Source organism: Lichtheimia ornata, assembly GCF_029851405.1.
Source record: "Lichtheimia ornata isolate CBS 291.66 chromosome Unknown scaffold00006, whole genome shotgun sequence".
NCBI lineage: Eukaryota > Fungi > Mucoromycota > Mucoromycetes > Mucorales > Lichtheimiaceae > Lichtheimia > Lichtheimia ornata.
The window spans coordinates 1-15774 of NW_026695326.1; the positions used below are offsets into that span (position 1 = coordinate 1).

Genomic DNA, 15774 nt, shown 5'->3' on the forward strand with positions numbered 1-15774 from the left:
GTGAAAGTTTCACGTTCAATGTCGCAAACAGCCCAAAAAATATTTTTTGGTCGTCGTCGTCGAAGAGGTCGACCCCCAGATCCAGTTTGGCTGGTAGCGACATTGCGAAATCTGGGATTGGCAAGCTTGATCGTGAAACTTTCACACAAGGTGCTGTTGGCCAAGCCGAACACATTGCTCTATTCAAAACCCCACGTTTCATTGTAAAGTTTGGAGATACAGTCGTCTTTATGTTTTACATATGCTGTAAGCGTGATGTATATAAAAGTGGTCTTTGTTCATTTCAATTGCCTCATTCATCCTGGAGCTAACGATGAAGAAGGACTTCTTTGTGTAACAAAGCCGAACAAGGCAGTTCTTATTGGTGGATGATGCATGATGGTGGATCCTTCCCCTATTGCGTAAAGCAAGGTCCGCCTATGGTAGCCCATATGGAACCGTTTTCGAGTTAACCCGGGTATGGTTCATGACCCAAGGATGATCAGTACATCCGAAAGTATCTTGTATGAAAAGAGGAGAATGACAAGTGATGATGTTGTTTGCCGTCAGGGTTCGTGCACATAGAAGGTTGTATGTAGCGTATGCTAAAGTTTGACATGAGTAAGCATGATACGTTTATCACCATTGTCTATTCTCTGTCAGCAGTGAACTAGGAAGCTTTAACTGCTGTAATGTCACAAAAGGGAAAAAAGCGACACGATCCAATGATGCCTTGTTACAGAGATAGCCTTTTATTGTAAATATGGACGGCAAATATCGCAGGCCCTTGTAAGATGAATACTATATACGAGATTGTGATGTAACTACTACGTCAACGTGCAAGCTCATTGCAAGATCATTACCTCTAGGTAGTGCCATAAGCCATTCAACGAGAAATCACAAGTTTAAAAGCGAAGCAACCTGGGGCCACTGTAAACGTTATCACTCATCCGCATCATTGTTCAGTTAATTATTAGCGTAAAAGGACGTGCTGTGCTGTTTTATTCTAATCCATGACATTCTTAAACATCCACATGAGAGAGGGAGGGAGAGAGAAATGATATAAATGGTGATTCATGTACTTTGGGTGGGTAATGGGCGACTACTATTGAAGGTGTGAATTGATTACCATCCACCCCACTCATCATCTGAATCGTTTTTGTTGGAAGATTTTCGGGCAGTAGCTTCTCGAAGAGTAGATCGTGAACGCATGGTGGTGCTTCCAGCAGTCGAGGATGGCTTGCTGTTATTGAAACCTGATGGAGATGCACTACGTGAGCTGGCAGGTGTAGCTTGCTGTTGTTGCAAGGATGAAATGGTCGAGCTGAAAAAGTCCCCATCATTATCATTATAGCCATGCTGCTGCTGCTGCTGCTGATAGGGTCGGGTATCAAAGCTGTTGTACAGTTCTCGTGTCTATAATGATCACATAAAGAATTGTCAGATCCACATCCCAATTCGCTCTCTTTCTTTCTCTCTCTCCCAATCCAGCATGGCTTGATGCTACAAAAATAAAACCGACCTTAGTAGTAAAGGAACTCACATATTGGTTGACATTGTCTCGTAGGTTGGGATCATTCCATTGTTCATTGGCATAGCGACCCAATTGACCAGCACTCTGAGCTGCAGCTTGTGCACCTGTAACAGCCACCTTGCCAAGCTCCTCCATGCCATACGAGAGAAAAGACCAGCCCTTGCTAAGCGCTTTCATGGGATCATTGACAATGTCTTGGAAATCGGGTGAAGCCACATCATTCCGAGGACGATTCTCAACTATGCCATGCATGAATAAAAATCCATCTTGTTGATAGGCATCTTGACTTACATGCAGGATTACCAAATCCAGTATACTTGCCGCCCTGGCTTGGTGGTAGATGACTAATTGACAGATGGCGTCATTGTCAATAACTTGAAATAGATCAATCCTTCCTTTTTGTTACTTACTCGGGACGACTTTCATTGGCACTGCCGAGTTGCGCAAAATAGGCTTCATTTCTTGCCTTGTCGCTTACCATGTTGCCATTGTTGCCGCTGCTGCCAAAACTTGCAGGAGAACCAGAGCTACGCAAAGAAGAAGTTGACGACATGCCATTGGTGGATCCCAAACCAGGCGTTGAACTTGTAGGAGATCGAATAGGTGCTGCCGCTGTCTTTTTGATAGGAGCAGTTGCGCTAGGCGACCAGCTACGGCCTTCAGCTTCAGCTGACAACTATGTATGTATACTCGTCAATATTCCATCCATTCCCTTATTCCATGGGTTGTACCTTGTCACGATAAAGAGCTGCACATGTTGAGTGATACTTTTCATGCATGGACATAGTGCTTGAATAATCAGGCTGAGACTCGAAGAAATCCTTGGCCTTTTTGTTGCCACCCATCTTTTTTTGTGATCCCTTTTGTTAGCAACCTATGTTGTCTTGAGAAAGGGTGTATAATAAACACATACTTCCATCTTTTGCAATTGATCATCAAACCATTTATCCATAGAGATCGATCGAACAAAGCTGTACATTTGGAGAGGGGGGCGTAAATGATTGTGAGTGATGCGGTGGCCCAATGAAATCGTCTCATTACCTGATATGCACGCCAAACGAGCGGTGGATGCCAGAACAGTCGAGACAGATAAAGATACCATATGATACACTTGCCCATTGTGGATTGGGTGCGTTGCAGTCAAAACAGGTACGGTTGTTGCCTTGACGCTGCAATTCATAGAGCTTCTTTTTGTATTCAGCCATGGTCCAATTGGGTACTTGCTAACTCCTGATGTGTTTTTGTTCATTCGTTGTTATCGCCCATTGCTGTCCCAATTTGTGTTTATCCCCCAGGATAAAATGGCTTGCGATCCTACCCTGGGAATGTCAATGTATAGTGGTGCCTTGTCTCCAATCGAAAAACAGGGGCAAGCTTGTTAAAGAAAAAGCCGAAAACAGGGGAAGACGTTGTTTGATACATACATGTGTGTGTGATACGACGATTTTCAACAGCCGCCCTGCGTGCACGTTCATTAGATAACACATCATTGGCTAGCTTCACATCACCATATAATATTGCAGGAATAAAATGATCCATCCATTCATTCATAGTGCTTTTATTCATTTGATTTGATGGTAACCTGACGACAAAGAGTATCTGATCTTGTGATATAAGAATACAATGCCCTCAATCAGTGCTACAAGCACAATGACGGGTAAAAAGACAATGAACCACAAAACTTGATGAATGCGATCGAGCCAGAGAACACAACTCGAGGAGTTGGGATCCATTTTGAATACTTTGGTAAACAAAAGACGCACCGCACCAATAACAAGTCCAATAGCAAAGTTGGGAATAAACACACCATAGCTGGGGCGACAGGATGCACGTCGTGCAAGGAATTTGTTGTGCTCAATATCGAGATGTGGATAAGTAGCAATGAGAGTTGTAAGCACGGAGGCTACAATCAATGAACCCACAAGAAGGATCATCACAACAAGATACACAAAGAGCATGATACCGGCAGCAACAGGTTGGAAGTAGAGGGTTTCGGCAATGGCAGGAGCATGCAATGCACCCAATGCAAGGTATCTGAGCATCGCCCATACGCTCGTATCATCACGTTGCAAAGCAGCTAATCCAAGCCAGAAAGCAACAAGTGCCATAACACCGAGACCAATAGCCCATAAAGCCTCGACAACACATCGTCCCACAAGGAAGCGTGCCTTGTATACATTCCAGCAAAGATTGTCATGCCAAAGTACCACGCGGAAGAACATGAGTGGTGTTGCCCATGCAAGTAGTGTGTATGACCAATACAAAAGGTGTGCTTGTCGTTCGAGGTTATGGATAGCAAAGAGACCCACAAAGCGTATCACAAATGAGGATACCAATAAGCCCACAGTGGTCAACGTGACATAGCTGGATGGCCTACGCGCCGCTATCAAAGGATGAACAAGGGTGCAAGTAAAAAAGAGTAAAGCGTCCGAGGAAACAAAGACATAGTACGCGTATTCAAATGGATGCACGTGGTTGGTGCCTTGATAATCAACGTTGGCAACAGTAGCAAGATGCAAAGCCAAATAAACGATACCACATGCCAATCCTGCAAGTGCTTGGTAACGTGGTGATGCCCACCTTGCGAAATAATCAGGCATCCATTGGTATGGACTCCATACAGCATACGGATGTTGGTCCGGTTTTTGCTTATTCCAGTCATCTGCAGCACCATACAGCCACCATGCATCCTGTTGTTATCAGAGAGGTAAAACTTTAGCGTGGGAATGGATGATGATGATGATACAACATGAAACAAAAGAAAAAAGAGAGGAGGAGGAGAACTTACATGCATCACCGATTGAACAAGACGATCAGCCAAAAACAAGTGACATTCGTTCTCGACCGCCCACTCCAATGCACAAAGCCCTTTGAGATGAGGTCTAATAAGCACTTCACGTAAAATCATGGGTCGCGTATGAGCCGTTGCCTTGATGCTATGGTGCAATGTGGATATAGCCAATCGTTGTGTCTTTTCATCATTCTTCTTCGCCATAGCCAACAACGTGCATACGGATGCAACACCAGTGACACGATAAATGTCCACTTCCACAGGTGGTAGCGTCAATGGTGTAACTGGAAGAGGTGGTAAGGGTTCCTCACTTGAATCCACAGCATGTTGTTGTTGTTGTTGATTATTGCCTTCTTGACGTTGAAGAAACAATGAACTTGACCAGCCATGTTTATCCTTCCATTGTTGAGTGGCACTTTTGAGGGCGTTCTTGATTTGATCACGCTTACGTACGCGTTGATGTCCATTGCCAATAGGCACACGTTGATTTTCTTCCTCATCGCTGCTAGATGAACTGCTACTATCGCTGCTACTGCTACTGCTGCTACTTGTGTTGCTACCACGTCGTTGCAAAAGTGCGACTGGGGAAGGGGTTGTGGTGGTAGTAGAAGTATTCTTGCTGACGCGTTTGCTGCTGCTGGATGTTGATGATGATTGCTCCGAAATGTACACTTGAGCTCTTCTGTGTTGGCGAATCACTTTCTTTACGGTCTTGGTCATCAACACCTCCGATACCATGGGACGCTCCTCTTGTTCTACCGTATTCGTGGCAACACCCGCTTCAACATCCACCACGGTTGTCAAGATTTGTTGCTCCTCCTGCTGCTGTTGCTGTTGTTGTTGTTCCTGAGTAGAGTAGGATTGACTTGATGATTGTATCAAGGCTGTACGCTCATCAGCATCATCTTGTTGATGGCCTTTGCCATTGGTTTCTTCTGTAGACATGGTCACAGCAAATGAGTGTGTGTGTGTAATGTGAAAGAAGAAGAACAAAGATGATGAAAAATGTGTGTGAATGGACCATCAATTTAACTTTTTGCTTGACGCGTGTGGTGATGTTTATGATCTTTTGGAGACAAAACAAACATGCAATGTGCGTGTAAGTTGATGAGAAAATGTTGGTAAAAGTACAACTCTAAGAGAGAGAGAGAGAGCAATGCAATATGCATAGGCGGATAAAGAAAAGGTGTTGCACAAATAGTAACAGAGCAAAGCAAAAGTGGGTGAATGTATTTACTAATAGGCATATAATATATATACAACAGGGTTTGAAATATGGGATTACGCATTGAACCAACCGAGATCACTAGCACCAAGCTCCTTTGCTTCTGAAATGATATGGTGGACTACTTGTCTAAGAGGCACCGGAACAGGCTCCGTGTGAGCTAACAAGGTTGGTGCCGCTGGTACCCATCTTGGTGGTTGCACACTGGTATCAAAATAGCCTAGATAGATATGCAATGTCAACGTTTATGTCATCTTTCTCTCTCTCTCTCTTTGTATCCCTTCTCGTTCATTCTTTACCATCCTGATGATGTTCATCCTCAATTTCTTCTTCGGGTACAGGTCGTCTTGTATCCTCAACATAAATCACACCTTCCAGAGGGCGAATGACGAGTTCTTTGACGGTGCATTTGTTACAGCCACGAGCATCAAGGAGAGCCAAGTTTCGACAATGCGACACCCACCACCAAATGATTTGAGCCGAGCCCCAGTCGCAACGTTGCATGATCACTTGTCTCAAATTTGGACACTCTTCACCAATAACTTCAATGACACGATCCATGGGAATCAACTTTTGAGTCAACCCAGGCTGCACGGCATAGTTTTGCAATGTGGATAGGTATTCGCCCGTTTCCACAATCAAGCTGTCGTACACAATAGAAGTCAATGATAGATCCAAATGCGTCAATCCTTTGCACGTGTTTGCCATTTGCATGAGTGATGACGTTGTCACAAACACTTGGTGTTCCCTTGCGCCATTTGCTGCGGTCGTTGTAGTGGTCGTTGTGGTTGTGGTCGTTGGGTTGTTTCCATGGTTTCTGCCATGATGTCCTTCATCTCGTGATGCCCTCCGCTCGGTCAAGATTGTGGATAATGTTGTGATTGTGGTAGTACTGGTATCATCACTGGTATCAAAGTTCATGAGTTGAACATGGTTATGATTAAGACCTAAGAATAAAAATGGGTGTAAGCAATGTGGCCCTTGCGTATACGTCAACTCCAGCAGCAGCAACATGATCCCGATCGCTTTATGATTCTTGTATAACCCGAGATCCCCACTTACCATACAATGCACCCACGTTGTCATTGGCAAGATTGAGCGTTGACACAAGCTTTCCATAGTTGTACGATCGTTTGTCGCGTGTCAATGTGAGAATAAAGGTTGCCCATCGATACGTATCCCAAATCCTGACATGACGATACAACAACGGTGTCACACATAGCATCCATTGCCGGCACACAAGCGATACTGCATATAATGTCGACTGCGATTCTTTGTGGTATCCAAACACTTCGAGTAATATCTCATGTGGCAAAGCGTATCCAAACCGTGACCCAGTAGGCGATCGGTTATTGCTGTTCATCGTTGAATCTGCTGCCGTATTACTACTTGGTGACATGAAGGGTGTTGCATTGTAGTGGAACTGATCCAGTCGTTCTCTGCACCATTGGACATACTCGGCACGAGGTATCTTTACAATGTCGTCAGGGTCATGAAGCATTTGTAGTTGTGAATGAGAAGAAAGGGAGAGAGCACTTATGGGAAATATACACAAGAAAAGGGAAAAGAACAAGGTCGGTTGGGCCTCCACTTTACGAAATGATTTACCTCTCAGCTTACTTCAGCAACGCTTATTGGATGAGACCCCGAATGCCTATCATGCGTCGGGTTTATACACATGCGCACGCACACACACACACGCCCGCCGAGACTATTATGGATAAGATCATATCAATAGATGGATGGATAGATGTAGCTGCGTCTTGTTGTAAAGGTCATTCTATGTACCCCATATATCCAATGGGATGATTTCAATAAAAAGATGTTTGCATGACATGTGATCTTTAGATGATAGGCTCAAAGAAAAAAGGGAACAACACTGCTGCCATGTGGTTTATTACAGGTGTCACAGACATTCCTCGCTTGTTTCAACCATTACTCGATATCATCTTGTGCCCATTGACGTAACTTGAATCTATTGACCTTGCCAACATGTGTACGTGGAAGCTCCGGGATGACCTTGACACCACCCGTTAACCGGGAATCTTCATCAGGCACTCGCTCGTTGACAAACTCGGCTACAGCTTCTTCCAGCTTTTCCTTATCTTGATGATTATCATCCTCGAGCACGATATAGGCCGTTGGAAGCTCATAAACACGTTTCTTGCTAAAGGCACCCACAACAGCACATTCCTTAATGCCACCAAAGGCCATCTTTTGTATATACGTATGAGCAAAAGAATATGTCACGTGATGTTACCATGCCTACTAGTACTTACACAGAGGTCCTCGATTGGCTTTGGGACAACCTATCATCCATGATACCCTATTGTCAATCCACTGCATGATCCCCGCATACATTTTATGACCTTACCGGTTTGTTACTGGTCTTGATCCTCTCGGATGCACGCCCAAGCCAACGCACTTTATCATCCTCGCCCATTACGAATATGTCACTTGTGCGAAAGAATCCTTCCTTATCGAAAGACTCGGCTGTCTTTTCCGGATTATTATAGTATTTCTAAAGCAAGGATCAAATAATATGAGTTGCACGCTGAAGGAAACAGGGGAAAGTACAAACATACCTTGATTATCATGGGTGAACGGAAAAGAAGCTCGCCTTGGCATCCACGTGGAACAACTATATGATACACGACAACATGTCATGTCAGCCTTGTTGCCTATGAACAATGTCTAATAACCAACCTTGGTCATTTTCATCCACCAGTTTGAATTCGAAACGATCATCACCCTCACGCGTGTATTTGCCTCCGTAAGCTAGATTCATATACATTCGTCAACAAGGTAAATGATGACCTATTTGGATCATGTGCTACTTACTTGGGTATGCTCCATCAATTGTTGGCATGAACATAAATCCACTTTCCGTTGAGCCAAAGATGAGTACTACGAATGTGCCTGGCAAGGCTTTCGATGCGCGTTGAATCACTTTGGGATCCAAGGGTTGGCCAACAGCACCAATGATCTTGAGCGAAGACAAGTCAAGTGATTCATCGCCCGCCTGTTTCAATTGTTCAACACGATTCACCAACCGAGCAACGACGAAAGAAGGAAGCATGTTGGGAGTAATGCATTTGTACTTGCTCAAGTAGCGTAAAATCACCTCTTCATCCATGCTGTCAGTAATGTATTGACGAATTCGACCATAAATCCACGACTGCTGCGAGCTGATAATGTTGTGCGAACTTCCAAAGTTACCACATGTGAGCACGTTGACTTCTTTTTTGCCAGCAAAGAAGGGTTGATCGCCGCCTAACTGCATCAAGAGCGTGCGTTGTACTTCAATGTCGTGGCTATGGTCATATAAGGTCCACATTTAATATTGTATCCATGTACCATCATGTTAACGCTTACCTTGTGCTAACCAGCTTGTATGCGCCTGTGGTACCTGAAGTACAAAGAAGATGTGATGGTGACTCGGGTGAAATAGATGGCAATGGTTCTTGTTGACGTTCAGTCGGCTTTAAGAAATCCGAAAAAAGCTGTGTTCCTGCTGGCGCTTCTTTGGTTGCCATGACAATCACTGGTAACTCCTTTCCATATGACTTTAGCGCGTCTTGCAAAAGCTGCACCGTACTTGGATGACCAATGATAAGCTTAGGATTGCTGATATGAAAAAGCGCGGCGATCTCATCCGATGTCATGAAGGCTCTCAAGGGACAAGCGGTACATCCTATAGCATATTATGCAATGTCAATCATCTTTGTTCGAGGAATAAAAAGCTGTATACTATACCTGCAGCAATAGTACCATGAAAAGCGGCGTAATACTCGATCTATGCAATAGAATGTTACCACATGAGCAATGTACTGAAATGAAAGCAATACACACGTCATTGGGAGAGCAGATAGAAACAACGTCTCCTTGCTTGAGATTACAGGATGGACCGAGGATGGCATGGGCAAATGCACAGACATTGTTGCGAAGGTCGGAAAAGCTGTAAAACCGATCCGTGTTGTGCGCATCAATAAGCAAAGGCTCGTCCTCTGGCAAACCACCCACAGGGTTCGTGCTACCAAACAAAAGTTGATGCAAGTTTTCTGGTTGTGATGTTGTTGATTCAAGCATTTAAAGATATTGTGCAGTGATTGAGGGATGAGAAGAGCGTTTAGGGAGCACCACTCTTTATATACTATTCTTCTTCATTGTCGCTAAAAGGCTTAGTGATGTACAACATCGTCAGGAAGCAATATACTATACTGCAGCTTCGTATGACCATGGCCCGATTGCTGCCTCAGCCATATTCAGCCACATACGTAGCTAGCTTTTAACAGCCGTACCAGTTGAATGCAATCATAGCACCATTACGCGGGTAATAGGAGGTATACGGGATTTGACTCCTCATGAAGTTATAGGATTAATTGAGTAATCTTGGTACTAAAATGGATGATCGATCATCATCAACGCTAACCAATAAAGATAAAATGACAGCTATTGAAGGTGTACTACAATCAGGGATAGTAAAATGCGACGTGTCTTAAACTAGCAACCCGATGACAAGACACCTTTATTGGCCGTGCACTGTAACATAATACCTTCAGCACATTTTGACATTGGCAGTTGCATGATCACACACTCACCTCTGCTTCATCCATCCATGTTAAGTCTTAAGGTGGTGGTAGCATCATGATGACTCTTATGTACTCTGCTTCAGCTCTTCATATGGCGTGTGGATCAAAGGCTTTCAGCAAGAGACCATAGGTACAATAATGCATGCTTACTATTATAGTAGCATCATGAGACACTCAAGTGTAGTTTTATGTTAAGCATTGTGGTTGCATTTCGCATAATTCCAACGATGATAAGTAGAACCAAGTAATCTCAAAGAGCATTCTTTTTAGTGGTTTGAATGACTACAAAGGGGAGTATTGATATAGCAGCTGGTAACTTTATTGGAATGCTTGATTGAAAAGGTGCACTTATTCCACCTCATCTTGAGCCCATTGTCGTAGAACGAATCTATTGACTTTTCCTACGGCTGTACGAGGAAGAGCAGAAATAACTTTAACCCCACCAGTCAACTCGGAATCTTTTTCAGGCACACGTTCATTTACAAATTGAGCCACGGCTTCGGCCAGCTTCTCCGGATCTTGATCATTATTACCGGGCTCGGGGACAATATAGACACGAGGAAGCTCATACACGCGCTTCTTGCTAAACGCACCCACTGCAGCGCATTCTCTAATGCCTCCAAATGCCATCTATTGTATACATGATATTAGTAAAAGTGATCGATAACATGCTTCCTGTTGCTTACACAGAGGTCCTCAATGGGTTTTGGGACAACCTAGCAATCGTAACACCACATGTTGTTAAATTTACATTGCGCCGTGTATATATCAGAAAAGGAGAAATCTTACGGGTTTGTTATATGTCTTGATTCTTTCGGATGCACGACCGAGCCAACGGATACGTTCATCCTCCTCCATGACGAAAATGTCACCTGTGCGGAAGAATCCTTCTTCATCAAACGACTCTGCAGTCTTTTCTGGATTGTTGTAGTAGCTCTATAGACTCAATGTGTAAGTTGCATGTTGTACAAGATCGGTGACCTATATGCTTGTGATACTTGCTTTAAAGATCATGGGAGACTTGAAGAGCATCTCGCCTTGAGATCCACGTGGAACAGCTAGGATCGGGAAAAAGTATACGACATCAGCCCATCATCATCATCTCCAACATTCTACACATCACGTACCTTTTCCATTTTCATCTACCAATTTGAATTCGAATCGCTCATCGTTCTCACGAGCGTATTTGCCCTTGTAAGCTAAAAAAGTAAACAAGCATGAATTTACCCGTAAGAGGAAAAATTTAAGGTTGCATAACGTACTTTGATACGCTCCATTGATGGCTCGCACGAATTTGTAACCACATTCGGTTGAACCAAAGCAAACTAAGACATCGGTGTTTGGCACAATTCCAGCAGCACGTTCAATGACCTTGGGATCCAAAGGCTGACCTGCACCACACAACATTTTGAGTGATGATAAATCCAAGGTCTCATCCCCAGCTTGTTGAATGGATTGAATAAGGTACACCAATCGAGTCAACACATGACATGGGAGAACATTGGGGGAGGCACATTTGAATTCACGTAGGTAACGCAATATCACATTCTCATCCATGCTATCCGTAACATACTGGCGGTAACGGCTATACAGCCAAGGTTGCAATGAATGGACCAAATTGTGTGCACTTGCAAAGTTGCCGCAGGTCAACACGGTGAGAGCACAGCTGCTGCCAAGCATTTCTCGATCAGCCTCTTCGGCTATAAATTTGACGCGGCGCATTTCTACAGCATGGCTGTTGTGGATGATTGAAAAATGAAAGGTTTAGTCTTGTGTCACCCCGTCATGCAAAGTATAATACCACTTTTACTCACGTTCCATTAACCAATTTGTAAGCTCCAGTGGTACCTGATGTGCACAAAAGGTGAGCAGGAGCATCGGGAGAGACGTGTGGCAATTGTTGTTCTTCATCGATAGGCTGCAAGAAATCCGTAAAGAGCTGTGTTCCAGATGGTGCTTGTTTTGTGGCCATAACGAGCATGGGAAGTTGCTTGCCATACAGCTTCATGGCATCCCACATGAGCTGTACCGTATCCATGTGAGCAATGACAAGCTTGGGATCACTAATTTGGAAGATCCTAGAAATATCATCCGCCGACAAGAACGAGCGTAAGGGGCAAGCAACACATCCTATATTTCATGATAGATTAATACCCGTAACAAGCAAGAATAAAAAGATGAGCATCATTACCTGCGGCCATAATGCCATGGAAAGCAGGGTAGTACTCAATCTACAGGTCTCTTGTTAATAGGTTTAACGCTTTCAAAAGCACGATACATACATCATTGCGAGAGCAAATAGCAACGACATCTCCTTGCTGGACACCCAAAGATGGGCCTAAGAGTGCATGGGCAAATGCACGGACTTTGGTACGCAACTCGTTGAAGGTATAATAGCGCTCCGTGTTTTCGGCATCAATAAGCAAAGGCACATCATCCGAGAAGCCTTGATCAGGATTCTTGGTCTCAAAGATGAGTTGGTACAAGTTTTGTGGTTGATCTGTTTGTGAGCTGAGCATTATACGCGTAGTGATGGAAAGAACCAGGGAAGAGAGCAAGTAGGGTCCACTATCCTCTTTTTATATAATCGTCGAGTAGAGTCAAATGTCACACAATATCCAGGGCACCATCACCAACTGAGTTTGCATTGCTGTGAGTTTATGCACCGCCCTTATGGACCATTGCTTTCAATAATCCACCCTTAGCCTTCTCCAGCCACGTCGGCTTCGCTATTATCGTATGATGACTAGTATCTCACGATCGTCCTAGCAAAGTAGATGGCATGGTATCATAGTTCTTTGCTGCCATCAGGACCAATTGATATCCAAAGGTTTGAAGGTGATGGTTGTGATGTATAGTTATGCCATTTTGTCACGTGATGGATCGACGAAAAATTTTGAGAGGCTAAAGGGATATCACCATGGCTTTGTTGCTATGGAAACCACGCCGTTGCCAAGGATACCTAAGCCATAGCAACTTGAATTTAAGCTTTAAGCGTGGTTGTCTTTTCATAATTCTAAGTGTCCAATGGCTGACGTGAATAAAGCTACATAATGGGAAAGTGATGGCTTTCATTTTGTTGGCCCCCACAAATCGGTGCGGATAGAAAGCCGACAGCCGAGATTTGACCAATGTGCCTGGGCCAAGCAAGATCCACTAAAACCAATACGAACCCAATCATCGTGCAGCATTTGGTTTTCTGCTTAGTGACTCCGATTAGGAGGTGAGTGAGTGTTTTGTGTTGTCGTCCGATCTTGCATATCGGTAAATGATCTTTCATTGGTGATGAGTCGAAGGCATGTTTTGTCTTTTATTCACCAACAAGATATGAATGATGGTTACAATTAGGGAAATGCATTCAAACATGGAATGCCTTTTTTATTTGATACACTACGAGCGGATGATAGCCAATATCAACATCGTCATAGGTTTCACCTGTGCACTGCTGAAGCATTAGCTAGTAGCAATAAAGGAAATTCAGTCACATCAACGGCTCGAAACTTTTTTTTGGACCTTCCAACGACTCATCTTTGATCCAGTCTCTCTCTTCCTCTCTCTCTCTTTTTCTCTCTCTTCACTTCCCCCCTCCCAATTACGACGATGAGCGGACAAGTATCAGCATCAAAGGCAAAGCGTCTCGCAGCTAGAGCAGCTAAGGCTGAAGCCAAGGGTGGTCGTGGTGGCAAGCGTGGAGCTAAGGCTGCTGCTGCTGCTGAGCAACCTTCAGTTGATCAACTCGACATGAACAAGGCCAGCATCAATGTCGATCGTACTGCCACTGGTGTTTATACTTCTCAGGAGCGTAGTCGTGATATCAAGATCGAGTCGTATTCGCTCAACTATCACGGTCGTGTCTTGATTGATAACGCTACCATCGAACTCAACTTTGGTCGTCGTTATGGTCTTCTTGGTGCCAACGGCTCTGGCAAGTCTACTTTCCTCCAATCTCTTGCTGACAGAGATATTGAGATTCCTCCTCACATTGATGTAAGTACATTGGGATGCATTGCAGCACAAAAAAAGGGGGTTAAGTGCATATGGATGGCTGACATTGATCCTTTTCATTTTAGACCTACTTGTTGAATCAAGAGGCTGAGCCTTCTGATATGAACGCTGTTGAAGCTGTCATTCATCACGCCAAGAATGAGGTTGCTCGTCTTGAAAAGGAAGTCGAAGAACTTTTGGGTGAAGACGATGGTGCCGACAACCCCTTGTTGGATGATTTGTACGAACGTATCGAAGGCATGGATCCTGCTACCTTCGAGACTCGTGCCTGTACCTTGCTCGCTGGTTTGGGTTTCACTACAAAGCAAATGGCTAAGGCTACCAAGGACATGTCTGGTGGTTGGCGTATGCGTGTTGCTCTTGCACGTGCTCTTTTCGTCCGTCCTACTCTTTTGTTGTTGGATGAACCTACCAACCATTTGGATTTGGAAGCCTGTGTTTGGTTGGAAGAATACCTCAAGACCTATGATCGTATCTTGGTGGTCAACTCTCACTCTCAAGATTTCCTCAATGGTGTCTGTACCAACATTATGCACTTGAACCATAAGCGCAAGTTGATCTACTATGGTGGTAACTACGACATGTTCGTCAAGACCAAGGAGGAAAACGAGATCAACCAAGCCAAGGCCTATGAGAAGCAACAAGAAGAAATTGCTCACATCAAAAAGTTCATTGCTTCTGCTGGTACTTATGCCAACTTGGTGCGTCAAGCCAAGTCCAAGCAAAAGATCATTGACAAGATGGAGGCTGCTGGTTTGGTTGAAAAGGTTGAGAACCCTCACAAGTTCAAGTTCTCCTTCACGGATGTTGCCAAGTTGCCTCCCCCTGTTCTTGCTTTCCAAGAGATCACTTTTGCTTATGATGGTAACCCTGCCAACGCCTTGTACAAGAACATTGAGCTTGGTGTGGATATGGATTCTCGTATTGCTCTTGTGGGTCCCAATGGTGCTGGCAAGTCCACTTTGCTTAAGCTCATGAGCGGTGAATTGATGCCTACCGAGGGTCGTGTCCAACGTCATACTTCGCTTAAGCTCGGCAAGTACTCTCAGCACTCTGCTGATCAGCTTGAGATGGATCTCTCCCCTATCGATTACATGCGCAAAAAGTTCCCTCAAGTGAGCACTGAAGTCACCTTTTGGCGTCAACAGATTGGTCGCTATGGTCTTTCTGGTTCTCATCAAACTTCTCCCATTGCCCACTTGTCCGATGGTCTCAAGTCGCGTCTTGTGTTTTGTGAACTTGCTGTGATGCATCCTCATATCATCTTGTTGGACGAACCTACCAATCACTTGGATATGGAATCTATCGATTCGCTTGCTGAAGCTATCAACGAGTTCTCTGGTGGTGTCGTTCTTGTTTCTCACGACTTTAGACTTATCTCTCAAGTTGCTCAACAAATCTGGCGCTGCGAGAACGGTAATGTCATGCCTTTCGAAGGTAGCATTGCCGAGTACAAGGAATCTCTCAGAAAGAATGTCAAGTTGTAAACAACCCCACAACATCCAACTCGCTGACAACGCTAGCATCAAAACAACAACAACAATACATCTACAACACAACAACAACGTCGACAACGATCCTCTCTTCCATACTATTCATCTAGAGATAGAAAAACTCACTCACTACAACATCACCATAACAACAACCC

The 15774-nt window shown here is 44.2% G+C and overlaps 6 protein-coding genes across 6 annotated transcripts; 1 reads left to right on the forward strand and 5 right to left on the reverse strand.

Moving 5' to 3' along the window:
- Positions 1 to 1104: 1104 nt before the first annotated feature.
- Positions 1105 to 2718, reverse strand: O0I10_002159 (uncharacterized protein; the record flags this gene model as incomplete). Its single annotated transcript, XM_058482246.1, has 7 exons — positions 1105 to 1395; positions 1502 to 1752; positions 1805 to 1857; positions 1924 to 2189; positions 2245 to 2358; positions 2427 to 2484; positions 2555 to 2718. The coding sequence occupies 7 exons, from the start codon at positions 2716 to 2718 to the stop codon at positions 1105 to 1107; spliced, it is 1197 nt and encodes a 398-aa protein (XP_058346744.1).
- Positions 2719 to 3075: 357 nt separating this feature from the next.
- O0I10_002160 (uncharacterized protein) lies at positions 3076 to 5249 on the reverse strand (the record flags this gene model as incomplete). Its single annotated transcript, XM_058482247.1, has 2 exons — positions 3076 to 4203; positions 4302 to 5249. 2 exons carry the CDS (start codon positions 5247 to 5249, stop codon positions 3076 to 3078), a joined length of 2076 nt encoding a protein of 691 aa, XP_058346745.1.
- Positions 5250 to 5585: 336 nt separating this feature from the next.
- O0I10_002161 (uncharacterized protein) lies at positions 5586 to 7030 on the reverse strand (the record flags this gene model as incomplete). The annotated part of the gene is made up of 3 exons (XM_058482248.1): positions 5586 to 5749; positions 5829 to 6476; positions 6592 to 7030. The coding sequence occupies 3 exons, from the start codon at positions 7028 to 7030 to the stop codon at positions 5586 to 5588; spliced, it is 1251 nt and encodes a 416-aa protein (XP_058346746.1).
- Positions 7031 to 7464: 434 nt separating this feature from the next.
- On the reverse strand, positions 7465 to 9618 carry O0I10_002162 (uncharacterized protein; the record flags this gene model as incomplete). Its single annotated transcript, XM_058482249.1, has 9 exons — positions 7465 to 7743; positions 7809 to 7838; positions 7904 to 8050; positions 8115 to 8170; positions 8236 to 8307; positions 8371 to 8843; positions 8905 to 9223; positions 9286 to 9325; positions 9382 to 9618. The coding sequence occupies 9 exons, from the start codon at positions 9616 to 9618 to the stop codon at positions 7465 to 7467; spliced, it is 1653 nt and encodes a 550-aa protein (XP_058346747.1).
- An 851-nt stretch (positions 9619 to 10469) lies between these two features.
- Positions 10470 to 12640, reverse strand: O0I10_002163 (uncharacterized protein; the record flags this gene model as incomplete). Its single annotated transcript, XM_058482250.1, has 9 exons — positions 10470 to 10751; positions 10808 to 10837; positions 10911 to 11057; positions 11124 to 11179; positions 11249 to 11320; positions 11384 to 11856; positions 11936 to 12251; positions 12313 to 12352; positions 12404 to 12640. 9 exons carry the CDS (start codon positions 12638 to 12640, stop codon positions 10470 to 10472), a joined length of 1653 nt encoding a protein of 550 aa, XP_058346748.1.
- Positions 12641 to 13721: 1081 nt separating this feature from the next.
- O0I10_002164 (uncharacterized protein) lies at positions 13722 to 15613 on the forward strand (the record flags this gene model as incomplete). The annotated part of the gene is made up of 2 exons (XM_058482251.1): positions 13722 to 14108; positions 14192 to 15613. 2 exons carry the CDS (start codon positions 13722 to 13724, stop codon positions 15611 to 15613), a joined length of 1809 nt encoding a protein of 602 aa, XP_058346749.1.
- Positions 15614 to 15774: the final 161 nt, after the last annotated feature.